Source organism: Cheilinus undulatus, linkage group 5 (genome assembly GCF_018320785.1).
Source record: "Cheilinus undulatus linkage group 5, ASM1832078v1, whole genome shotgun sequence".
NCBI lineage: Eukaryota > Metazoa > Chordata > Actinopteri > Labriformes > Labridae > Cheilinus > Cheilinus undulatus.
Window position 1 is genome coordinate 48,026,473 of NC_054869.1, and position 27,120 is coordinate 48,053,592.

Sequence of the window (27,120 nt, forward strand, 5' to 3'; positions counted from 1 at the left end):
GACAGGTGTGAACAATCACCCTCAGCGCCAAAGGGGGAAGGGAGCAGCCTCAGAGGAAACACAGTGAAGTTAAACACAATCACCACCAACCAGGAACCTGAAATTACCAAAATAAACTTCAGTGAAGACGAGAATCACCACAGCCTGATATTCTTTTCAATCATAACAAGTTCTTTCTACCATGGTTAAATTTATGTCGCATCTTCAACACATCTATAAAAGTATCTGTATCAAAACAGTAAGCCAGTAACCTTAGTTTAGGACAGTAGAAACAGATATTTTTAGATATTTTTCAGAGCAAACTTCTTGTATCCTTTCTTCATTTAAATAAAATCTTTCTCCAGTTAACATTTTGGTAAAACTCAGTGCTGTATTCATGCAAAGCTTTTTTTCATATTTATTTTCTGGTTGAGGTGTCCAATCAGGGGCAGCAAGGCCCTGTTCAAAATAAAAATGATGTTTTTTTTCATAATTAAAAAGGTATTCTGAAATGTGTGTGGAATCAGTTTCTTGTTTAGTTTGCAACTCTATCAGAAAGTGAAGTGTTATATTTTGTGGCGCTGAACAGAAATTTCCTACGCCCTAAAAGCACCACAGCTCCTTTCCTCTGCTGGGGCCAGCGGTGGTTGCATTGCATCCTTGAATTGAAGCTGGGGGTTACAACTGGGGTTGCAATGTTGAGTGACAGCATCTTCAGCCAATTAAATACTGATGTGTTACTGACAGAACGCCCTTAGGGCAAGCATAAGTTTCTCCTTCTGGTCTGGGTGTTGCCATTCAATCGAAAAGAGGTGATTGGCTCATGGGCAGGTCCAAGTGAGGATGCATTGCTAGCCAGATATTATGGGCATGGTGGTGGATTTGACAGCAAGCGTTGATTTGGTTAAGGACCTGCTTCGGGGGCCTTTTTCAAGTCTGTGTTTTTGAAAAAAGGGAAATTAGCTAAACTTAATCTTAAGTCTTAATCGTATTTGGTTACTGCTGCCCCTGAATGAAATCCCACCATACACTACTGCAACTGATTTAAAGACTTTTAAACAAACTCCAACAAAGCAAGAAAATCAAACTGAGAAATGTTTGCATTGTACAAACAGGAGTTAGAAAGTTTACCTGAAAGATCTAAACTTTGTTTGGAAAACTTCCTGAGGTGAAAGGTTGTAGAGACGTTGAAGCCTCTTGTTGCTTGCTGTAGATGCCAGCGTTCTCTATGTCACTGACAGCTTCTCTCCTCTCTGACTGCAGTATTCCACCCACCTCCACCTGGCTGAGGACTGCATGAACCGCTACCAGGGCACTGTGGACAAACTGTGTCGTGTAGAGCAGGTGAATATCCCCACCAACACACACACAAACACACACACACACACAAGCCATGTGTATGCAATTCAACAAGGATTTACTGTTTATCTATTCCAGAAAGAGAAATAATGAATGCTGCATGGACACACCTCCAAAAAGTTTGACATTTGATAGATCAGACTGCATCGGTAGGAAGTCTGGGATTGGATTGGTTGTCTATATGCAGCTTGTACTGGCACACATTAAAGACCGCCCTATCATCTGTAGTATTCTGCTATTTTGTAAGAGCATGGCCTTATTTATGTCCATCCAGCCTCGCTTGGAGTGATGGGAAATGTGGCTATTTTTAGAAATCTGAAAATAATTTGTAATGCAGCTGTGCACAGGAGTTTAAGCTTCTTTGCACTGATGAAATCTTGGTCACTTATATTAAAATATTACAAAACCAATATTTAATTTGAAATAGCCTGCAGGGGTTTTTGAACAGCATGTTTGCTGAGCACTGCATGGTATGCGCTTTGCAGTGTGTCTTTAAGATGTTACTCTCTGCTGAAAAGAGGGTTCAGTGTGCTACTTTTATTTTTTATTCATTTTAATTATTATTATTATTATTATTATTTTTTGCATGTATACCGCTTATCCCCTTAAGGGATCACAGCGGGCTGGAGCCTATCTCAGCTGGCCTGGGAGGCAGCCAGTCACAGGGCTGACATATAGAGACAGACAACCAGGCATGCTCACACTCACACCTATGGTCAATTTAGAATGACCAATTAACCTAATGAGCATGTCTTTGGTGGTGGGAGGAAGCTGGAGTATGCAGAGAGAACCCATACATGAACAGGGAGTAGATGAAATGAAATCCCCTGACTGGGAAACGATGCAGGACCCTTCTTGCTGCGAGGCAACAGCGCTAACCCCTCGTCACCGTGCAGTCCCTGGGTGAAAGTGAGCAGTATAAATAATTCAGTTAGTACATTTTGGGAGTTAATCTTTTACAAAATGTTCCTTTTTCCTAAAACTTCCCGTGTGCAGGGTGAGACCTACTGCTCAGCCAGATTTGGCCCGCGGGCCATGAGAATATATTCACATGTGCTACCTCAGCCTCTCCACATCACATCAGATTTATGAAGGCTGACATAAAGGGCACCTGATTCTGTCAAACTTGATATTTTGAAAGCTGAATTCAAGCTCAATACTGAGCTAAGCCTTAATGGTATGTAACACTGCAGTACATTGCTCCAACAGTCAGCGGGTGGTTGTTTTTATTTGAGGCCAGTTTTCTGAGCTTACTCTGAGTTTTGGTGGATCAGTAGTGTCAGTACACTCTGTCTCTCTCTCTCTTGCTCAGTCACTGTAATATCTCTAATGTAAGTGTGTGAACCTTCAGGATGTAGGAATCTCACATGCACTGGAAGGGTTTTTGCAGATCCAGTGAATTTCAGTCCCGGCAACAGTACTAATTTGCTTTAATTTAATCTCTAGACTAGTGATACTCAACCTGTGGCTCTGTTGTGATTATTTGTGGCTCTTTTAAGTCTTAAGTTTAATTATTATTCCCCAACAAAAACTTAAAAAGGGAAACTTTTTGCCCTTTTTCACCATTTTTTGATACTTTTCATCCAATTAAGCTACCTTCAGCCATTAAATACCACTTTTTCCCTACTTTTTTGGCCATTTTTGCCCATTTAGGCTACCTTTTGCCATTAAATACCACTTTTTTTCCATACCTTTCTGCCCATTTTTGACACCTTTTTTTCCCAACATTTTACCCTCTTCACCTTTTTTTGCCACTTTTTGCCCATTTAAGCTTCCTTTTGCCATTAAATACCGCTTTTTTCCCTATTTTTTCTCATTTTTACCCATTTGATCTTATTTTTGCCCTTTTTCACCACTTTTCACCCATTTAGCTACCTTTTGCCACTAAACACCCCTTTTTTATTTTTTTCTGCCACTCTTGGCTACTTTTTTGCTCATTTTAGTCACTTTTCACTCATGTTTTTGCGTTTTTGCCACTTTTTGACCACCTTTTGCCACCTGTATGTCTTTTTGGTCACTTCTCACCCATTTTTGCTACTTTCTGACCTTTTTTCCACTTTTCCTCCCCCATTTTCACCCTTTTTAACCCATTTTTGTTGTTTTTTGACCATTTTTGCCACCTTTAACTTATTTTTATAGCTACTTCATACTATTTTTGCCACTTTTCACCACTTAGAGTGCCTGCAGCAATGAGCAGGGCGGGGCTAGACTGACTTTTCATTCAGGCCTACAGGCTCCTTCTGATCTAACGTTTTGATAAAATCAAACTCATGTGGAACTCACATTGGACTTCTGACCTCCACTGTTTTCAGGATCTGGCGATGGGAATGGATGCAGAAGGAGAGAAGATCAAAGATCCCATGAGGCTCATCGTTCCCAGTCTGCTGGACGCCAATGTCAGCGTGTTCGACAAGATCCGCATCATCCTGCTTTACATTTTCCTGAAGAACGGTGAGATCATCTCTCCTCTGCTTCTGCTGTGCTTCATGCAACATTTTCAACATCTACATTATAACAGGAAAAATTACAACAGCCCTAACATGCATGGACTCATGTTTTATTCTGAGTGCATTTTGCATGTATCATAGCTCAACATGCATGCTCTGCTGCATGTGTGCAAATCTTTACTGCATGTTTGTGTGTCTTTGTGTGTGAGTCAGGTGTGACTGAAGAGAACCTGTGTAAGCTCCTTCAGCATGCAAACGTCCCGCCAGAGGACAGTGACATCATCTCCAACATGGCCCACATGGGCGTCCCCATTGTCTCTGAGGTGAGATAATATTTCTAAGGTTCCTTAAAGCTTGATTTTACATATTAGTGTTGGAGATCATTTATCCCCTGCATGCATACACCTAAATCAGGCCTAGACTATTCTAGATATTGTCAGCATGCCCTACAGTGTCCATGTCAGGATTTGACTTGCAAGACACCGACAGGAGAAGCTGCATTGCCTTCTGCCTTGATTCATCACTATAAACTAGAGGGATACGGTGCATTCCATGTGTACCAAAAGCAAAGTACAGAGTATGTAATAAATGTGCAAAGCTGTAAATGTGTCCATGTTTTCACTCTTTGACATACAGTTTACAGCTCAGTAACTTGTTAGCACAGTCAACAGGAAGTAGCTGAAAGGGGGGGTGTCCCCAAATGCCATAGAAGCACATTGCCATGCTCTTTTCACTAATTGAAGTAACCCCCTTTGGATGTATACTGAAAGTAGGACAGTGGTCATTTTAGGGGGCCTATGGGGAAGCTGTGGCTCAGTGGGTGGAGTCGACCCACAATCAGAGGTTGTGGGTTTGATCCCCAGCTCTTGCAGTCATATTTTGACGTGTCTTTGGGCAAGGCACTTAAGGTCTGGACCCTCTACATACATGGAAATTTTCAGTCAAACTGGACAGTGCAAAGCTAAGTTTCTGAATACTTCCTGTTTCCTGGAAGACATGGGCTGTGTCCGAAACCACACACTCATTCCCTACTCACTATCCACTATATAGTGAGCAGCATATAGTGGACTATATAGTGGACTCAACCGCAAAACACAAAAAGGATAACTACTCCAGCTGCGGTTAATGACATCATCGCCGTCCCTCAGTTAAAACAATAAAACGAATAGGGAGTGATTTCGGACACAATCATGAAAATTTATGGCTGGCTATTGCCACGCCCATTTTGTTCAATATTAACTCCATAGTAATAACTTTATTTATATAGCACTTTTAAAACATGGGTTCACATAGTGCTTTGACAAGTAAGAATCAAACAGAGGAACAAAGCAACAAAACCCAACAAAGAGAACAGAACAATGACACCAACAACATGAGCAGAATCCAAACAGTCCAAGAACCTAAAAAAAGGGCCTAAGATGATAACCCCACGATTTCATGAGACTTCATGAGACTGCATGCAAACCAAGACATCACAGGACATCATAAGGTACTCTGCAGCAAGGATTAGACAGAAATCATCAGAATGCAGAAATCACATTGACATCATAAGTGCCATAAAGACCGTAGGAACCAAGCTACACAGGTGGAGACGCAGAGGACCAAAAATGAAGATGGTGTGAGAAATTAAAACAAAGACAAAGAGAAATAAAACCAAAAGAGACATAAAAACAATAAAAGGCAATAAAATGTTACAAGAGAAGTCAGCAAAACAGTAAAATATAAAGGGGAAAATCAGTATAAAATAAGCTCTATAAATATAAAAACAGTAGAACTAATACATGTTATTGCAAAAGTAGAGAGAAGATAAGCAATAAAACAGATACAAGTGTTAGAGAAAGGTGGCAATAACAATTGAAAACAGCCAAAAGAACAGTGAAATAAATTTAGGTTAACACTGACTTAAAGCAAGTGAAATACTAAGAGGAACTGAAAAAGCTTAAAAATTCAGGAAGATTAAAAAAAAAACCAATCAAAACCAAATAAGAAGATAAGACGACAACTGTAAAAGCAGTTCTTATAAAACAAGTTTTCAGAAGAGATTTAAAAGATCTTACTGTTTCTGCATGCCTTATCTCCTCAGGCAGGTTGTTCCAAAGTCGAGGGGCCCTGATGGAAAACGCTCACCTAGGCTTTAAGCCTTGACTTTGGAGCGACCAGTGGTTATTAATTCTGCTGAATAGCTTGAAGCCAGACCCATACAAGCTTTAAAAAGTAATTAGTAAAATCTTAAAATCGATTCTAAAACTGACAGGAAGCCTATGTAGTGAAGCTAAAATTGGGGTAATATGATGCCCTCTGTTAAAACCAGTATAAAGCCAAGCTGCTGCATTTTGGACAAGTTGACGTCCAAGTTTTTGGGACGGTATAAAGGGAATTGCAATAGGGAGTCGGAAGCATGGATGACTTTTTTACAGATCTGGCTGTAAGTGGATTGTTTTTATTTTGTAGATGGTGATAACATGATTTGACTGTTTTGATATGAAGCTCAAATGAAACATTTAAATTGAAAAGTCCACCTAAGTTTCAGGCTGAGAGTTTAATATTCCAAGGTTGCTACAGATAGAAAGGGGGTGCTCTGCGTTGTATAATATAATTCCCAGTTTTGAATTGTTTAGTTGCAGAAAGTTTTGAGCCATCCAACAGTTTATATCACTTAAACAATCTTTGACAGCAGCTAGGCTTCAAGGGTCTCAGGGGGAGGTTTATCTGTCTAAGAGGTGAATGTCCTATCGTCAAAATCTCTTCTAGTAGTAAGCCAAATTTCATTTACCTCCGAGTAATACCCTTGGAAAAGCTGATCCCTGAAGGATCCCTGAATATAGCCAAAAATCACACTTTGTTTCAAAATGGCGGACTTCTTGTTGGAGTTTCATCACGACCATCATAGATTTTTTTGATCTTCTCAGGAAACTGCATATGTATAGAAAATGTAATTCATTGAAGTGAGTCTGTGGAATTTTTGCAAGCTTTAGCGGGTGCTATTGAGCCAATTTCCATCACCCAGATGCACATACCAAGTTTTAAGAGTTTTTGGACATGTTCAGGCTTTCAAATTTGAGAAAATGTAACAGAAGGGAACGTCCTATAGGTCCTCCGCACTCTCGGTGCTCAGGCTCTAATAATTGTCGCAAAATCTTAAAAATAGTTCCTTCTTTCATTTTTTGGAGGGTTGATCTGCTGAAGCATGGCAGGATCTGATCAGTGTGGTCTCCTTACAGGGCACCACCAAGAAAGCCAAGAAGCCTGATCGAAAGGAGCGGATCAGTGAGCAGACCTACCAGCTGTCCCGGTGGACTCCTCTCATCAAGGACCTCATCGAGGTACTTCTGATGAGCTGCTGGAAACACTATTAGAGGACCCTTTATTTATTTAAAGTAAAATCTTCCACCGGTTATGTGTACTATTATAGCAGCTTGACCATATATTTAGACTATTTTGAGTTTAAATCGGCATTAACTGTTTCTGGTCCCGAATCATTAACCTTAATATGTTCTCTCAGGACGCCATCGAGGACAAGCTTGATCCCAAACAGTACCCATACATTTCCCAGCGACAAGTTTCTGCAAAAGCCAGTGCTCCATCAAGGTGGGTGGACTTTAGAGACACGTTGCTCATGCTTTAGCGAACACATGATTGTGATACATGACAAAACAGATAAAATGCAGCCATAACATTTACATCCGTTCTCATTTTTTTTATTTTCAGTGCTCGTTATGGGAACTGGCACAAGAACCGGGGTCCCACAGAGATCAAGACAGGGCCACGGATCATCGTCTTCATCATTGGAGGGATGACATACAGCGAAATGCGCTGCGTGTACGAGGTCACACAAGCCAATGGGAAATGGGAGGCCCTGATTGGTAAGTTCAGCATGCAACTGTGAATGATGCTGAGTATTACTGAAACTGATACCAAATTATTTGCCTGTTGGGGCTTTTCAAGCTGTTTGGTGTAGTTGAATAATTCCACATTTATGTGTTTATCAGTTAGTGATTTTATTGGGGGAGGATAATTACAGATTAAGTTAAATATCACCAGCTTTATCACTTAGAGCAGAAGTTCCCAACGTAAGGGTCGGGACCCCTGAGAGGGGTCGTCAGATGCCTTCCAAAAAACAGAATATTACTAAATGATTTCAAATTTATTTAACCTTTTTTTTAATAAAAGCATATGCATAATATTAGTTAGATATTTGAAAACTGTCATTTGGTGAGATTTATGTTGAAATCAAAGTAATGTTTGAAAAAAAAAATCCATTGAATATAATTCAGTTTTATTTTGGGGGTCGTGGGTGGAAAATTTAAGAATAACTGATTTAGAGTGTTTGAGCATTTTTCAGTTGTTTTAATCCAATCCACACATGACATCAGACCAGTTAAGATCAGCAGATCTTTCCTGCTGTGAAATTCAGAGCGCTGATAATCAACTGAGACTCACAGGGAGCTGATGCTGATGCTGATGCTGATGCTGAGAAGGGACGGCTCATAAAATCAAACAGAGCCCACAGACTTTTATTTGAAGTTTTTCAGAGGACACATGCTTACTAAGCTGTTACCCAGGATGCACTTCTTGCTGATCTTAAAGGTTTCTGTCCCCTGCAGGCTCCACCCACATCCTCACGCCCACTAAGTACCTGAAGGAACTCCAGCACTCAGACTTCCTGGACCCTAATGCTCCCCCAGAGGGCACAGAGGAGCCGCCTGCAGAATGAAAACACATCTGGAGGTACAAATGAAAGTCATGATGGGATTATTGAACCGCTGTGGTGTTACTGGTAAACTTACAGGAAGAGATGCACCAGAGAAAACCCTTGGGTTAGAATGCCAAAATGTATGGATTTGTAGTTTATTTTGCGTGTTTTTTTTTTTTGGCTTCTAGAAGAACAGGAAATGTAGGGGGAGAGAGCGGGGACAGAAAGGGAAAGACAGACAATAGAGCAGGTTCTGCTCCATGTGATCATCAAAAGAGGATGTCTCAGGATTTATTGGATTTGAGTTAAACAAAAAAAACAACACCGCCTGGAGTGTCAGATCTGTGCTTCTTTTTCCACCAAGGATGTTTAGATGCAAAGACGTTGCGTTCTCTCCTCCAGGGTGTCGTTCTGGTTTGTTTTCTCTTCGCTGTCACTGTCTTTGTCTTTCTTCCATTGTAGCAGCACAAATCTTTCTAGTACTTTCCTTCACACCATGACATCCTGACAGAAAGAAACGCCATCTCATTGTTTTCTGTAACTGTCATGTTTTGTACTTAAAAGACTGAATGTACAACCTCTATTCCAAAAAAGCTGAAGCGTTTTGTAAAATGTGAATAGAAACAGAAGTCAATGATACCATTTCAGGAAAAATAGCAGCTTATGTTTAATTTGATGGCAGCAACACATTTTTAAAAAATAGGGACAGGGCCGTGTCAACCGTGGTGTAGTGTCCCCTCTTCTGTTAGTAACAGCCTCTAAGTGAGCAGACCAGCTGCTGGAGCTTTGGGAGAGGAGTGTTGTCCCGTTCTTGATGGGAAATCATTGTCTGTCAACACAGTTGGCTGTGCCATCCACAAATCCAACATATAGCATTAGTTCAGGCAGGCCATGGAGTCAAGTGCTGCCATAATTGAGATCAGCTGATCTCACACAGGCCCTCATCAGCTGACAGGCAGCTGATTTGCTCCAAGCACACTTTTGGCTAATCACTCTCATGCTGCCTCATTTAAACTGCTCTTGCCTGTCTACGCTCTGCTGCTCTCTACAGCTGCTCTTGCAACCATCCTCCACCCCAGCTCCTCCTCACTCTGTTTCTGACTCAGTCAATGTCTTTCTGTTGTTGTTGATGCCTGATGTGCTCTGGGTTTCTTGCTCTCTTTCTCCCTGCCTTATGCTTCCCTCATCGGCATAGAAAGAGCAGGAATGTGTGCTGTTCCTACTTAAGGTTGTCCATGTAGGCAGGGGACTCCAGGACAGGCACACAGCCAGACATACATAACAGCATAAGTGCTAATTATTGGTTGCGTATAGAGAAAAATATATAGCTGCAAATCATGTGTGTTTCTTGACAAAGTTGCCCTGACTGGGATGCAAGTTTAAGCTGCATCATGCAAAGAAGAAATCATATGTGAACAGGATCCAGAAACACTGCTGTCTTCTCTGGACCAAAGCTCATTTTTGGAAACTGGAAATACCATGTCCTGTAGACTAAAAGGGACAGGGACCATCCAGCTTGTTCTTAGTACACAGCCAAAAAGCCTGTATCTCTAATGGTATTGGGTTTCATTAGTGGCTATGATGCGGGTGAATGACACATCTGGACAGGCTTTATCAATGCTGAAAGGTAAATAGAGGTTTTGGAGCAATATATGCTCCCATCCAGACAGCGTCTCTTTAAGGGAAGGGTTTGCTATTTCAGCTAGACAATGCTAAAACCACATATCCCTCACAACAGCATGGCTTCAAAGTAGAAGCGTCCGGGTGCTGTCCAGGTATTCCTGTATTTACTAAGAGAAAACATTTAGAGCATCTTAAAATGAAAAATCCAGCAAAGAAGATCCAGGACTGTTGAGCAGCAAGAATCCTACATCAGACAAGAATGGGACAACATTACTGCTCCTTCTAGATGTTAACAGACTGTCGTTAAAAGAAATGGGGATGCTACACAGAGATTGACACGGCCCTGTCTCTCTTTTTTTGAGATATGTTGCTGCCATCAAATTCAAAATGAGCTAATATTTTTTCATTGGATGGTAAAATGTCTCAAATTCATTTGATATCTTTATGTTTTATTATAAATAAGATATGGATTTGAGTTTTGACAATCATTGCATTCCGTTTTTATTGATATTATACACAGTGCCCCAACTTTTTTTAGGTTGTAAAAGACCCTAACTTTAATCCAACAAGGTCAGTCTGTCTCACCATGCTGGATTTCCTTTAAACACAGACGTAGACTATGATAATAATTTCATTTCTTTTTCTTTCTTTCAGGATCAGTGAACGTCTTCAGCCCCTCTCGCCTTCTAACAGCCCTCACAACCTCAGAGAAAGAAGAGCAGACGTACCCCCACCTTACCCCCCACCCTAACCTCCCTACCTCCCACAGCATTAAATATACACTTTATGTTTTCTATGCTTCAGTTGTTTTGAACTTATCGACCAGGTTTTAAATCACATCATCGTGACGTTCATCAGCGACCACTGGAAGAGACTGAATTTGTGTTGACTATTGTTTACTGTATGTTGTGAGATGTTTATTATTCGGGAGGATTAATGTGTGTGAATTAGTGTAGATGTCTGGATGAAATTCAGAGAATAGTGGGGATAAATAAAGCTGGTTTATGGGATAATTATTCCACTGTGTTACAGTAACAACACATGACAAAATGATCTCTCTTCTTTTGTTTTACTGCAGCATGCTAGTTCTGATGTAGTGCTGTCCATGCCATACTGTACAAATCATCTGATTCACAGTGACGTGTCTGACCCTGGACATGAATGCCAACATGAAGCCACTCTGACAGTGTGTTTATAGCATTAGATCACACATTTGAACTGTTAAGTGTAGTTGGCTTGTCTCTCGTGCATCGTCTCGTTTGTTCGACAGTGTTCCTCCCTCCTGTAGAGACTCAGTTTACCCTCTTCAACCACGTTGTTGGCGTTTTTATGTTGCGTTGTGACTCTGTATTACTAGTTGTCTAACTGAATAAAGTCTGTGCTTTTATGTCCACATGAACAATACTTGCTGCAGGATGTGTTCAGTTAATAAAGTGGCTTCATTAAAACCTTCACGTTGTTTTTGTTGAACTCTGCTCTCTTCCTTTAAGACAGAAATGAAAACATTACAGTAGTCAAACAATTAAAATCTTTAATCTCAATTTCTGTAGTGACTTTTGTTAGTTGTGGTTTATTTCAGACATGCAAAGTGAAAGTGAAAGCGAGACTGGGGGAGATAATGAATAATATGTAAGTGTAAAGTCCATTACTGACCTGCTAATCTTTGTAAAATTAAACACTTTTTAAGTCAACTGGTTTCCTGGGAGATATTTTTTCTTCTATCAAAAGATATAAATAAAGATACTCATATATATACTAATGTACATAAAGCTTTGATTTATGGTTCATGTAGAGTAGAGCAGTGGTTCTCAACGGGCTAAGTCTCAGCATTCACAGTCAACTCAACAATGACAAATTACAACCCCAATCAGATTAATTTTTTCAACCAATTTATTTAACCCTTAGAGCACATGCAGCACAGATCCATGCCATTGCTTGGTAACTGTTGAACTGTAAATCATAGGCATTTACTTATTTTTCCTCTGAAAGCTCTCTTTTGTGCCTTTCTAATGTTGATCTCCATGTGTTTGTAGCTCAGGACGTTTTCTAGTGAGCCTGGAACAACTAAGTAGTCCACTAAGTAAGTCCACTACATTACATTTTCACCAAAACTTGGTGTGATCATCTTACTGTGAAGAAATGTGCGGCTGATTCAGAGCACAGACGGGTTTGTGCAGATAAAGGCATAATGAGGAAGGTTTCTGGCAGACAAATTCATCAGAGAGCAGATGCTAAAATTCCATTACAAAGCAGCAAACAGGTATTTGAAGCTGTTGGTGCCTCTGGAGTCCCACCAACCTCAAGGTGTAGGATCCTCCAGAGGCTTGTAGTTGTGCATAAACCTACTATTCATCCACCCCTAACCAATACTCACAAGCAGAAATGGTTGTAGTGGGCCCAGAAATACATGAACACTCATTTTCAAACAGTCTTGTTTAACTGATGAGTGCTGCACAACCCTGGATGGTCCGGAGTAGCGAAGAATCGTGAAGGTGATATCAAAGAAGGGCTCCTATGTTAACATGTAACTTGGCCTGTTAAGATGTTTTTGATTGAAATAGCTTTTGATTTCAGTAAATATGACCTCCTAATGCTGCAGATTCAACAAATGACCATTTTCAGTTCTTTACAACCTACAAAATTTTTAGAAACTGTTGTGGATAATAATTTGTAACAATGCATTTAGAGTTTTGTTTTTTTTTTGAAGTTATGATTAGGAGGATTGTTCAATAAAATTTAAATTATGCTCTAACGGTTGATGACTTGAAAATTATATTGACTGTCATTTGCATTGACTATTTAGGAAAATCAGAGATAAATATCATTTGCATAATAATTTGGAACATGGTGTATGGTAAAACAAATCCTGAGGCTAATTAGAAAACAGTGGCACTAATGTGACTTAACACTGCGTGTTTCATTTTGTACTGGAAAAAGTGTGAAAACCATAGTTTACACAATGTCTGTAATTGTTGAATGACAAAGGAGAGTTACAGAAGAGCTCTCAGGCTTTGGGCACAACCAAGAGAGGACTAAAGTGGTCAGAAGTGGGACAAGTGTTCCTGAAGACTTTAAAGGGATATTTTGGTGTTTTTTGAAGTTGGATTGTTAGGAATGAGAGAAGCTTGGCTTCACAGGGTAGCAGATGGGTAAAGCTGCTCCGTGTAATTTAATGATTTGAGGTGAAAAATCTGCCGAAAGACATTCCTGGCTTGATATCTGAAACTTTTGAAGTGTTTTATTTTTCACCCAGGAAGTCTCTGTGTTAGGTTGGCGACACACTACAGGATTTTAAGCCTGATTTGGGGTAAGATTTACCTCCCCCGACGATCATGGGAGTGTATCCCGAGAGGAGCCTCGTCACAAACGACTGTTTGTCTGAGTAGTCTGCATGTGTGTGGTGTCAACATGATCACATCGTAGCCTCCAAAATCCCGAATCGTTAATTTCAAACACGTTTGATATTTTCGATTCTAGGTCATAGTGCCGCTGACGGAGTACCCACAACAACCAATGAGAGCGAGCTGACCAGGTAGCGTCACAGCCAGATCATACATACTTTCACCTCTCACAACCATGAACACAACTTTAACTTAATTTGAGCCAGGATTTCATCCTGTCTTTCCCTTGTTTTATGATTTTTGCTGCACCTGTAACGCATGCCAGGACAGCCTGTTGTCGAGAGACAGCAAGCCAGTGTCGGCAGACATCCGTGTTTTTTTTTTTTTTCTGAAGTCACATGATCACGTGAGGTCGTAGGCAGGTCGGCAGGTGTGTGGTCTCCAGTGATCTGACACCACAGTTTAAAAATCGTTCCAGATTTTAAAAATCATCTAGTGTGTGGCCGGCCTTAGGCACTATTTTCAGTGCGAACTTTGGCTACCAGCTACGCGCTCTTCAGTCTCCGTCTATCTGAACAGCTGCTATGCTTTGCTAGCTAATATCATAGCTTCTTTCTATGTTTTAGCATTTTGAGAGCCAGTTACTACTACAGTGCCGATGGGAGATCTGATATACCTCTGATGTTGTCAGAATAAACAGGGTTTTGAGGCCAGAAGTAAAAGTGTTGACCTGGTTAATCACACAACAAAAAAAAAAACAACACTTAACATACAAGAGTAAAAGATAGTGGAGCTGATATTTGGGTCATCCTGTAGTGAACTGTAAATATACATACTGTGCATTTTGGGTAACTGAGGAAAAATCAATATGTCTGTAGAGATTTGATGCACAGACCAAAAAGTGTCCTAAAATAATCCTTTAAAAACAACACAGCCTGAAATCTTATTTAACCCCCGATGTCATGGTAAGGCTTTGGGGAAGAAACTGAACTCAACTCGGGAAAATATAAAATCAATAAAATTCAATTCAATGTTGATCTCAGCTGGAAAGGGGCAGACTGGAGATGAACTTAAATTTCTCTTCTCTGTGTATTTGTGAATGACTGTCAGCTGAGGTTAAGTCAAACGAGTAAATGTTTCTGCACAAACTCAACAGTTTCCTTAGAAATCCTACAAACAGAGCAGAGCCTGTTATTTTGTCCTGAGGTGAGACAAGGCTGGACTGAATGATCACATCGCCAACGCTGGGTAAATATTACAAACAATTCACCAAATAAGCCTTTATTTTGAAATACCTGGGACACTTGGAGCTGCGCCAAGAGCAGCTCCCATAAAAGCTGAGTGGACCTGTGAGGATCAGTCATTCAGCTCTCTTAGCACTCTTAGTGTTTTCTTCCAGTTCAAAGCTGAAGCTAGCCGTCTGTAGCATCATGGATCTGTGGTTCTGTGGTCTTTTCCTGGTTGGGTTTGTCCTGAGCAGCTCCGCTCAGACTGTGGAAGAATGGAGACAGTTGGTCACGCCACTTCCTACCTTTGAGTCGGTAAGCCTAACTGTCTTCACACCTGTGCTTTTAGTTAGCATCAGTGATTGAATGTCATACGCAGCTTTTCTGAAAGCTCTTACTGGTTTCTTTTTCTCTATCTTTAGCTTTTGCATCCAGTATGGGTGTTTAATTAGAACTAATGGAAAATGTGCTGCATCAAGAAAACAAAGACAGTCTGTCGATTATTTTCATGTTGTGATGTGAAATGATATTTTGTGGACGTTTGGAGTGGCGTTTAAGTCTAATATTGACATATTTCTCCTCCAAAATACAATCCTTGTGTTCATGAATGCTAGATTAAATTCTTACACACATGTGTTAAGGTTACACATGCATCTCTACGGGTTAAGGTTAAGGTTACATATGCACATTAACTGTATATTGTCATGCACATTAATTCCTGGTGCAGGTTTTAATAGTGTGACAGCAAAGACGTCATTGTCAGCAGCTGCATAAGTGTTCAAAATCTAGCGAATTTTCTTTGAATTGTACTGCTGGGTTCTCTACATAGTCCATGATAGACAGCTGACCTGATCAGGAATAGGAAACAGAGAAATAAACTGTGATTTTGGGCATACACCATGACATAGAGAAAGGAGACAGCTTTAAAGTGTGCTTTTCTATACTACTGAACTCATTTATACATGAGTGAATTTGAAGGAGTGCATGTACAAAATGACTCAGTGATTTCCAGTGATCCCTGGTTAATGTAACAGCATCTACACCTTTCAGAAGTTCACATCAGCTGCTTTCTCTGAGTAATTGATCCAGTTGAAATGGTCTCCTTCACGCTTTTACTTTGTAATTTTTACAGTAGTAAGCTAAGGGGTCATTACTTCCTGTTGGGATCAATCTTAATACAATGTGGAAAGAAAATCACGTTTTCTATTCTTTCTCGTTAACAGCATTCAGTCATGCTGCTTCTAGTGTTTTCTAATTTGCCATCCATAAATAAGGGATTATTTTCAACCATATGGGGCTTGGTTGCTTAGGAAGTGATGTTTGGCTGCTCTCATTATTGACCTTTCACGACTATGAACCAGCTTGACATCAGCAGATCTTCCTTCAAATCTGAGCAAATTATCTTTGAAAAAGTATGAAGAAGTAAGACATGCAGACTAGAATTAAAAACAGCAGCATTTGCACCAGGCAGGAAGAAAGTTACAAATTAGTCCTTTCTATATGCTCTGTCTCATTGTCATTTTTAATGAACAAAATATCTGACTGTAAATACTCTTGTTTCTTTACTGATTTTTTTCCAACCTCCCAAAAGCGTGTCTGAACTCACCTTTTCTCCTCCTTTTTCCCCCAGTCCTTCATACTGCAAGTATGGATCAGCTCCTGTAAAGATTCATCGTAACATGGCATTCACCGACAGTAAGTCACCTGAAAATTTCTTCTGTGCCACTTCTGATTTTTCTCCTTGAAAAATTAAAGGCAGAAAAAGAGAGAATGAAGCAGGAGGTGCTGATCCTGTCTTTGGGATGGCAGTGATTCACTTAAATAGAAGTTTTAACTGTACTGTGCATGTAAATGTCCTGACTGTCTGCTTCACATTGACGTGTTTTTGTTTATTTTTCTCATCAGAGTCCAACTTCACCTGCACGTATCATTCTCTTCCCACCTGTGAGGGGTGTCTGCTCTACACTGTCAACAGCAGAAACAACAATAACCTACTTCCCCTCATGAACATCACAGATGCTAAGACTACTCAAGAAGTCATGGGCTACTGGGCTCTCTACTTGATGTGTAAGGAGAAGAGTCACAAAGAAAAGATCTCGCTTCATACCAGAGACATTTCCTCATTTTGATTTTTTTGTCCTTCCAGCCAAAGAAATGACTCTCCCAGACTCAGACCTGGAACATTTCAAGAAGCAAGCCAGATGTCTGGGTTTCTCAGGAGAGCCAGACTTCCACTATGAACCTGACAAGTATTGTGAGTAACCTCCAAACTCGTCTGATGAGAGAATGAAACTGTGATGAAACTTTCACTCAGCTGCTTTAACTTTGTCTTCACAGCATTCTGTGTCAAAGATGAGCAGTAAGATGAAGAAGACTGAAGTCAATGAAAAACTTCCTTGATGGATATTTCAACCTGAAATTTTAAAAGTAATAAAATAAAGAGAGTCAAATCAATAAAATGAATGTAGATGTGAACTGTGTGTTTTCTTTTTCATCTAATAAAAACAGAGAGGGTGGGGAACGAGATCAGGATAGTCCATGTGGATGTGAACAGAGCAACAGAAAGAAACATTTCAAACAGTCATTACCCCCTATAACTGATGACTGGTTTTGCCACCTTGGGCAGCAACAACTGCAAGAAAGCATTTGAGTCTTTCAGACTGTTGTGGAGGAATGTTGGCCCACTCTTCTTTACAGGTTTGTTTTAGATCAGACTGTTTAAGGTCATACCACAGCATCTTAATTCGATTTAAGTCTGGCCACTAGGCCACTCCAAAACCTTCATTTTGTTTATTTAAGTCATTCAGAGGTGGACTTGATGGTGTGCTTCAGTCCTTTTGCAGAACCCAAGTGTGCTTGAGCTTGAGGTCACAAACTGATGGCCTGGACATTCTCCTTCAGGATTTTCTGGTAGCAGAATTAATGATTCCATCATTTCAATTTTAATTTGCTTTATTGGCATGAACAGATCAGTTATTGCCAAAGCTGTGTAAAAAATGTAAAAATGCATTAAATATTTAAACATAATATAAATCTGCATATTAAATAATTCCACACTTAGTCAACGTATAATGAAATAAATCTGATTATTAGATAAAACAGTAGGAAATTATACTAGAAATAAAATAAATAAATAAATAAATAAAATTCAGTGTCTTTGTTGGGAAGAGACCAGTTGGTTGTCTGGTTACAGCAAGTGGTCCAGGTCCTGAAGCAGCACCAGACCATCCCACTGCCACCACCATGTTTGACCTTTAGCATGATGTTCTTTTGATGAAATGCTGTGTTAGTTTTACTCCAGATGTAACAGGGAACACACCTTTCAAAAAGTTAAACTTACGTCTCTTTAGTCCACAGAATATTTTCCCCAAAGTCTTTGGGATCTAACCTGACACGCCAGATGGATTTGTTTCACACATCCAACTGGAAAACCTTTAATACTAAGCATTTGGGAAAAGGCAGAGGATTTGAAAGAAACTCAGAGTGTGATTGGATGAACGTTCTGTCTGTCACATCTTTACGAGCCAATCAGAGCGACAAAACATGTGACGTATTGAGGTGCGCGTGTGCAGCTACCGAGGAATAACATGAACCATGGCGACTATAGACATGTCAGTGCACGACTTTTGTCATTTTTGAAAAGAAAACATCTTTAACCGGGCCCAAACGGTTCAGACAGGAGCTTTGCAAGATGGATTCACTAGTGAAAAATAAGGAAAAGGGCATATCCATCTGCTTTGCAAGGTTATTTGAGATCATCAAGTCGTCAGTAATTTTGGCCTTGGAACTCCCACATTGGTGCCATTTTTGCCCAATCTCTTTCTTATTGTTGAATCATGAACTCTGGCCTTAACTGAGTCAGTGAGGCCTGCAGGTCTTTAGAATTTGGTCTGGACCCTTGACTTCCTGGAGGAGTCGTCGATGCGCTCTTCAAGTCATTTTGGTGGGCCGACCACTCCTGGGAAGGTAAGATAAGATTTCATTGGCTTTGTTTCTTTTCTGTTCTGAGATTGACATATATGTCCCCAGTCAGACTTAGAAGTGTATTTTCTGTCTGTGAGGGAGATTTGTTTCACACATCCATCTTGAAAAGCTTTGATATAAAGCATTTGGGAAAGGGCAGAACCTTTGAAAGAAAAACTTGGAGTGGGTTGGATGAACGTTCTGTCTGTTACATCTTTACAGGCCAATCAGAGCAACAAAACACTTGACGTTGTAGCAGCTACCTAGGTGCACGTGCGCAGCTAACGAGGAATAAACTCCATATAGAACTGCATAACGCGAACCATGGCGACTGTAGACATGTAAATACACGACTTTTGTCGTTTTTGAAATGAAAACAACTCAATGCTGTTCTTGTTCTTCTTTAAATTAAGAAATGTTGTCAAGTTCTGATTAAACTGGTGCTTTACCAGCATCCACAAAAATGTCCTCCGCCATAACGGCACCTGCCTCTTATTGCTGCTTGCTTACGTCATGACTCCGCCATGCCTGAAAGTACTGCCCCTCGTCGCTGATTAGTCCTGTCACTTTCCAAACGGGCCCAAACGGATCAGACAGGAAGTGTCAGAGAGTTCAGGCAGGCAAAATCCAAAAACAAAAGACAAAGGACCCAAAATGCAGATGAGCTCAAAGAAACTGATTTAACCCTTTAAAACCCACCGTTATGCAAGTTCGCCAGGACATATTCTTACATTTTTACATACTGTAGTGCCATTTTTGGGAGTATTTTTGTTTGCTTAGTATCAATATAACCCTTATATCCCAAGTTTTAATAATATGTATTGACTTATGTCTTAACTACTACAATAAATTGCTTAAAAGTGCAATAAACCTAAAAAAAAATGAAAATTGTTTTTGTTTTTTTCACATATATTTCAAAATACAGAAATTGCACAGCTGTATCCCTCAAATTTGTAAATGTAAAAAAGTTGCACAATATCCTTTGGAACCACAGGAAATTTATTTAGAGTCTCTACATAGCTTGCTTTTTGAGATATATTCAATTTTGTAACCTGTAAAAAAAAAAAAAAGAGCCATATGAGTAGTTGGACTCTTCATCCAACACTGTAATTAGTTCCAAAGCTTCGCGCCAGCTCTAAAACTGTTTGGCACGACCAGGGTTTTGTGAATCCATAACTACATACATATGTGTGGAAGTGTGTCAGAGGTGTGTAGGTTGTGTGTCTGAGTGTTTTTGTAAAAAAGATGGGGTGAAATGAGAGCGAGGGCGAGTATGTGTGCAGGCAAAGTTCTTCAATGTATTCCATCACTGCTCTGAAACATGGTCAATGTGTGAAATGTTAGTGTAACTCCCCTGGATTTATATGCAAAAAGAATGATCGATCTATCTTATCCGGTTTCAAATCTACCCACAATCAAAAGTGGATATGCTTATCGTAGTGTCGGCGCTACACTGGGTTCTATAGGGTTAATAAAACAAACTAAAGAACTTACACAAAATAAATCCAGGACTCAAAACTAAATCAAAAGGAAGCACGAGGAAAGATCATGAGGAGTAGTACGAGGAGTAAGACAAAGGTTGACAACAGACGAACCGACAAAGGACAGGGAGAAACACAGAGCTTAAATACACAGGGAGTGATTAACGATGGAGGACAGGTGTGGACAATCAGACACAGGTGAAACTGGTGAGGGTAATCACAGAGGAGGGAAACTGAAGCAGGAAGCAAAACTGGAATCACACACAAGGGAAGGCAACTACAAAGTAAAACAGGAAACATGGAACACTTCACAAGACAGAACCAAGAACTTCACAAGGACTAAGAGACAAATCCAAACACGAGAACTATAACTAAGGAAACAGAAAACACAGGAGGATAGAAAGAACCAAACACAAGAAGTAAAACTAATCATGAAACACAGGGAATGTAAAAGTAACATGAAGCAGGGAATTACCAAACAAGAAACACAAGGAGTAAAACTAAACATGAAATACAGAGAAATAACCAAACATGAAACACGAGGAGTAAACTAAACATGGAACACAAGGAATTATTAAAAACATGAAGCTCAGAGAATTAACTAAACACCACAAGGAGCAAACTAAACACTAGAAATATACAAACTAGGAAAACCTAAACACAATGTAAAACTACAAACATGGAAATCACAGAATAAACAAAGGAAAAACAATAGAAATAAGAACAGAGATCATGACAGGAGCTTTGCAAGATGGATTAGCCAGTGAGAAACACGGAAATGGGCGTGTCCATCTGCTTTGCAAGGTTAGGATTTTCTTATATTTCGCATCATTCATTTTACCCTATCTGCAAAATTAGAAGGGCCCTGTCTGGTGAAGGATTCAAACCAGGATCTCTTGCTTTGGTCACTTTCTCAACTATTTTTGTAGTTCAGTGTGAGATAGAGGGAGAGATCATGCTACAAAGTGCTGCATGTTTCTGGCTGAAGAAATAAAACTCATCTTCAACATCCTAGGTCTTTAAAAAAAAAAATCAATTCAGTTTTATTATTTTTGTAATTGATTGATTTATTTTTAATTGTTTTTATTTAATTTTTTGTTGTTTTCTTTTTCTTTTTCTTTTTTCTTTTAATTTATATCATTGATTAATTATAATTTATAAAAAAAAAAAAATAATGTGCAGTTTTCCCTGTATCAGCACTTCTGAATGCACAGGCTAATGTTCAAGCGCAGGTGTGATCACTTGTCTGCACCTGAATATTGATGTAGATGCTCTCATTCTATGCCAAACATTTGTCCACATTAATAAAATATGATCAGACCTCTCTTGAATTTCAAAGGCTTAAATCTGGTGAAATTAGTGTCCAAACCATGGAGTGTCATTCCCTGTGGAGCCACTGGAGGGAGCCTTAACCAAACAAAGATGCGGCTTGTTGAAAGTGTTGGACAGATGAGACTCTTTCACTATCAGGGCTTTGAAGCACAACTGAGATAGAGAGGCTATTTTTAGAAGCATTTCCCACGAAAGCTGCATCGATTTTTTGATCAGCAAGATTTTCTGGTTAATGAAAAAAAAACAGGAGCTGTCTGGATGAGAACGAGGGCAGGGGGAGAAGTTCACGTTGAATCCTCACTGACCTGTACTCCACTTTCAGGGAGCTGTTTGAAAATGGAGCAACACCACTGCATTTCCTTGCAGAGGTCTTGTAAGAGCGATGCTCTGCTGTCAAAGCTCTGTTGCAACGTTACAGCGGGCTCAAGGCTGCAGGCAGAGAGGTACATAAAGGTGTGAGTCATTCAATGCTATGGAAACCAGTATGTCCTGGAGACAAAGCTCAGGGCAGACAAACACGTTTGATAACACAGTGTGGAAAAGCATACGCTTATATAACAGGAACATCTTGTGAGGTATAAACAGACCCCTCCTCCTCTGTTCTGAGGTGTGCTCTCAGTGGTGCATTAACAAATGAGTCTAGTCAAGAGAGACGGCTGTTAGGATACTGAGCGATCACTGCAGGCTCCACTGCTGCTTTTCCTCTTTGTTATTTCAAACAGTGTTGTGGGCATGTAGGGTTGTAAGGGCAAGGCCTTAAAAGCAACAAAAGAGGCAGAGACTAGGTGTTCCTCCGAAAAACTGGGTGTGTAACAAGACGATCTCCTCTCTGATTCCTGATTTTCTTGTATATTTATCACATTTAAATATTTCAGATCATCAAATCAGTTTTACTATCTCAGAAAGACAACCCAAGTAAATAAATTAGAAAATTCAGTTTCTAAATGATGATTTAATTTATTAATGGGAAAAAATCTAAACCTATCTGGCCCTATGTGAAAAAGTAAATCCCCCTGAACCTAATAACTGGTTGTTCCACTCTTGGCAGCAATAACTGAAATCAAGCATTTACAATAACTGGTGATGAGTCTTTCGCATCACTGTGGAGGAATTTTGACCCTCTCTTCTTCACAGAATTGTTTTACTTTGGGCATATTGGAGGGTTTTCCAGCATGAACTGCCCATTTAAGGTCACACCACAGCATCTCAATTGGATTTAAGTCTGGACTTTGACTTGGCCACTCCAAAACCTTAATGTTGTTTCTCTTGAGCCGTTCTGAGGTGGATTTGCTGGTATGTTTCAGGTTGTTGTCCTGCTGCATAACCCAATTGGTCTTTGCAGAGGAATGAAGAGAAAGAAACTGCATGTCAAAGACATCATTGCTGCCTGCACAAAAAAGATAGACTACTGATGACACTGGGGGCTCTTTACATCAGGTAACAGCATTTTTGCTTTCTATGGGGATGCCATGCTGTGTTTGGATGGAATTATTCTTGATGACAGAGAAGAAACCAGTTTTCTGGTTTATAATAAAGGTGAAACTTCAACCCCAGATGTAACCAGAGTCGTGGATCTCATTTTATTTTGGAGTAAGGATTCTGTGTTGGTTCAGTACTAAGCAGCATAAAGCAGCTGTAGTCCCATCCAGAGTCAGTCCTCTGGGTTCTGCAGCATTTGGTGAACTCAGCAGGCTGCTAATGAAATAAGGGACGTAAGCCAAATCAATATAAATTAGACTGTTGGGCTCCTTCTTCTTTTAAACAAGGACTGTGCTGCATTTAAAGCAGTGAAACACCTGCGATACGCCTCACTGCAGTATGAGAAATAACCGTTTCCAGTGAGTTTAAGGCAGAAATCCACTTGTTTTATGGAATAGGGGAGATGATTTCTATAAGTAGAATGATTAACCTTTCATAGCAAATTCAAATGGTGCCCAGCAGCTTAAATTCAGAACTACTCCCTTGTTCCCTAAAACTCATCAAAAACGTCAAAAAGAGGGAAAAAATGTTCAAAAAAAGCATTGAGCTCACCAGTCCTGGAGAGCTCAATGCTTTTTTTAAAATCTAACTAGATGGCTTCACAAGAGGGGCCCGGCCCCAGATCCGAGTACATTTGAGCCCAAAGACTGATTTTGGCCAGTGTGAATGCAAATGAACTGCTTAGGGAGGTGATCTTGGGCGCGATTCAAGTGGAATCAGGCAGGGTTTAACCTTGCAAAGCAGATGAATACCCCCGTTTCCATGTTTATCACTGGCGAATCCATTTTGCAAAGCTCCGATGTGAACTGTTTGGGTCTGGTTAGAAAGTGACAGGACAAATCAACGATGAGGTAACCATGCAAAGCAGATGGATATGTCTGTTTCCGTGTTTCTCACTGGTGAATCCATCTTGCAAAGCTCCCATCTGAACCGTTTGGGCCCGGTTAGAAAGTGACAGGACCAATCAGTGATGAGGGGCAGTACTTTCAGGTGTGGCAGAGTCGTGACGTAAACAAGCAGCAGCAAGAGGCTGGTGCAATTATGGAGGAAGAGCTTGGCGTGGATGCTACTAAAGCGCCAGTTTTATCCAAACTTGTTATTTCTTCGTTAGAAGGACAGCAGTGAATTGTTTTCTTTTCAAAAACGACAAAAGTTGTGTATTTACTTGTCTACAGTTGCCATGTTTTGCTTTATTCCTCGGTAGCTGCACACATGCAGCTCGATAGCTGCTACGTAACGTGTTTTGTTGCTCTAAATGGCTCGTAGAGATATGACTGACCAAATGTTCATCCAGTCAAGCTAAGAGCTTTATTCAAAGCCTCTGCCCTTTCCCAAACATTTCCTATTGAAGCTTTCCTGGATGGATGTGTGAAACAATGTGAAACAAATTCATCTGGCGTGTCAGGTTAACGTTGAGGGGCAGTACTTTCGGGCACGGCGTAGTCGTGACATAAGCAAGCAGCGACAAGAGGCCGGTGCAATTATGGCAGAAGACATTAGTGTGAATGCTGCTAAAGCATTAAGTTTTATTAGAACCTGACGACATTTCTTTGTTAAAAGAAACAAAGAACAGCATTGAGTTGTCTTCTTTTCAAAAACAGCAAAGTCATGCCCTTTCCCAAACATCATCAATGAGTGGTTTACTAGATGGATGTCTGATAGAGGTTAGTAGGCGTGTCAGGTTAGGCACGGTTCGGATGTGATTTGAATTCAACCGGATAAGGGACAGAATGTGGCATCAGCTTTATGACATCATAAAAACAAGACTTTTTCCACAGTATGGCTGCTTGTTCACTTTTTCCTCAATAAAAGGCAGAAATCATCAAATCAAGGCAACAAACAAAACTTATGACTCACCTTACAGATGAACACAAGTTGGAGTCCGTGAGATTAGATGCAAATGCGAAAGAAGTCTCCTGACATCTCATAAACCGCTGCATTCAGGCAGTGGAAGCCTATTTAATCCTCTGAGCTCCACGTAGATCTGTAGATATGAAGAGTAAAGATGCTGCTATATTATAAAGGGATTTTAAATTATCCACGGTGGCAAGATTGACTTTTTAGCTGGGTTAAAACAAAAACAAAAACAATCTTCGCTCAGGTCAGGACACCAGTGGTTGCCATGGTAGCTTCTTCTTCTTTCTCCTCCTTGGTGGGTTTGTAAACCAGTCATGCTGTGGCGCAGCGTGAAACAACGGCTTAGTGTGAAAGCACCCTTAATTGTATAACAATAAGGGGTTTAATGGCTCACAGAGGGTACGGTTTGGTTCGTACCTCAGCATTTGAGTCCCAGTTCATCGATAAAAAACATTAAAGAACTAAAGAACATTAGGCAGGAAGTGATGCTGAACTACTCCTGTCATTTAATCTTCTTGTTTCAGCTGTTTTATTGTTTTTTTTAAGCATTCCATATCTCCCCCAGTCTTTTAGTCTTTTCTTGCTCTAGAATGGAGGTTTAGAACTTTAAATTTGATAGCACTAACACATCTCGAAAAAGTAGGGACAGGGCCATGTTTAGCAATGTGTAACATCCCCTTTTATTTTAGCAACAGTCTGTAAATGTCTGGGATGTAGGCTTACAGCTACTCAACAGTCCTGGGTATTTTTCCTTTCATGATGCTTCAATTTTTTTTTCTGTTGGTGAAAGGTCTGAACAGCAGGAGGGCCAGTTCAGCACCTGGACTCTTCCACTCTGAGGTCATGCTGTTGTAATGGATGTGGTATGTGGTTTTTATTATTGTATTGCTGAAATAGTCAAGGACTTCCCTGAATGAGATGTTGTGTGGATGGGAGCATATGTGGCTCTTAAACCTCATCTAGTTTCCAGCATTGATAGTTCCTTTCCAGATGTGTAAGCTACACACGCCATAGGCACTAATGCAACCCCATACCGTCAGAGATGCAGGCTTTAGAACTGTGCTGATAACTAACTGGATGGTCCCTCTCCTCTTCAGTCTCCAGGAAATGGCATCCATAATTTGCAACAAGAATTTCAAATTCTGACTCATCTGACCACATAACAGTTTTCCATTTTGCATCAGTTTATTTTAAGTGGCCCAGAGATGGCAGCAGCACTTCTGGATCATGTTCACATATGGCATCTTCTTTTGCATGACACAGCTTTAACTTGCATTTGTGTATGTCATGGTGAACTTTGTTGACAGATGATTCGTGGGATTGTTTCTGACCCCGTGCAGTGATTCCTAGTACCAAATCATGCCTGTTTTTAATGCAGTGGCCCCTGAGGGCCCGAAGAGAACAAGCATCCAATATCGACCTTTAGCCTTGTTCCTTGTGCACAGAGAATTCTCCAGATTCTCAGAATGTTTCAATGATATTATGGACTGTAGATGGTGGAGTATTCAAAGTCTTTACAATTTTGAGTGTAGGATAATTTCTATGAAATTGTTTCACAGTTTCTAAACATACTTTGCTCCTTTTATACCCAGTCATGTTGCTGACTTCTAGAGCAATTAACCTCATTAGTAGCAGAATATTTTCATGAAATATTAAAATGTCTGTGTTTCAACATCTGACATGTTGTTTATACAAATAAAATCTGTCTGAAAATAATTGCATTTTTAATTTACATTTTACACATTTTACCCAACTTTTTGGGAACTAGTGTTGCATGAATACAGACAGCAGTGATGTAGGAATCCTGTTCACCCTGCATTCAATACGGAGACAAAAATACTAAATGTTTAAACTCTAGTGTCTGTTTAGAAATGTGCACATATCCTGAGCTTGATGCCTTTATCAAGTTTCATGTCTTTACCAAAATATACAACAAGAAAGGCACACAATACTTCAGTTTTATCAGACTTTTTATTGGATCTTCAGGAAATCTGATTTGGAATTAAGTGGAATTATTTCACTCATTTGCTGGACGGAAAGAAAAAAAAAAGATTGCATGGACCAATTAAATAAAAAGTGACTCATTTTCAGGGTTTTTCTGTGGTGAGAGGACAGGGGAAAAGAAACACTGGAGAGATGTAAGCAGTTACATCAGCCACAAAGGGGTTACATAATAATGTTAAACAAAATCCTCTAACATCTGATCATCTATTATATATATTTATATACATCTCTATAAATCTAAGTGCCTTTTCTGTACAAGATATATAATATTTGCACAGTTTCCTCCATAAGAAACACAGATAACCTCATTTATACATCTTTAAAACAGCACAGTAT

General features: G+C 39.9%; 1 protein-coding gene across 1 annotated transcript in view; it reads left to right on the forward strand.

Moving 5' to 3' along the window:
- stxbp1b (syntaxin binding protein 1b) overlaps positions 1 to 11,502 on the forward strand; it is a 46,612-nt gene extending 35,110 nt beyond the window's left edge. Inside the window, exons 13-20 of the mRNA XM_041787932.1 lie at positions 1,243 to 1,323; positions 3,651 to 3,789; positions 3,999 to 4,108; positions 7,007 to 7,108; positions 7,288 to 7,373; positions 7,494 to 7,648; positions 8,390 to 8,513; positions 10,756 to 11,502. Of these exons, the coding sequence (XP_041643866.1) occupies positions 1,243 to 1,323; positions 3,651 to 3,789; positions 3,999 to 4,108; positions 7,007 to 7,108; positions 7,288 to 7,373; positions 7,494 to 7,648; positions 8,390 to 8,499 (783 nt within the window). The 3' untranslated portion in view covers positions 8,500 to 8,513; positions 10,756 to 11,502. The remainder of the gene's footprint in view (positions 1 to 1,242; positions 1,324 to 3,650; positions 3,790 to 3,998; positions 4,109 to 7,006; positions 7,109 to 7,287; positions 7,374 to 7,493; positions 7,649 to 8,389; positions 8,514 to 10,755) is intronic.
- Positions 11,503 to 27,120: the final 15,618 nt, after the last annotated feature.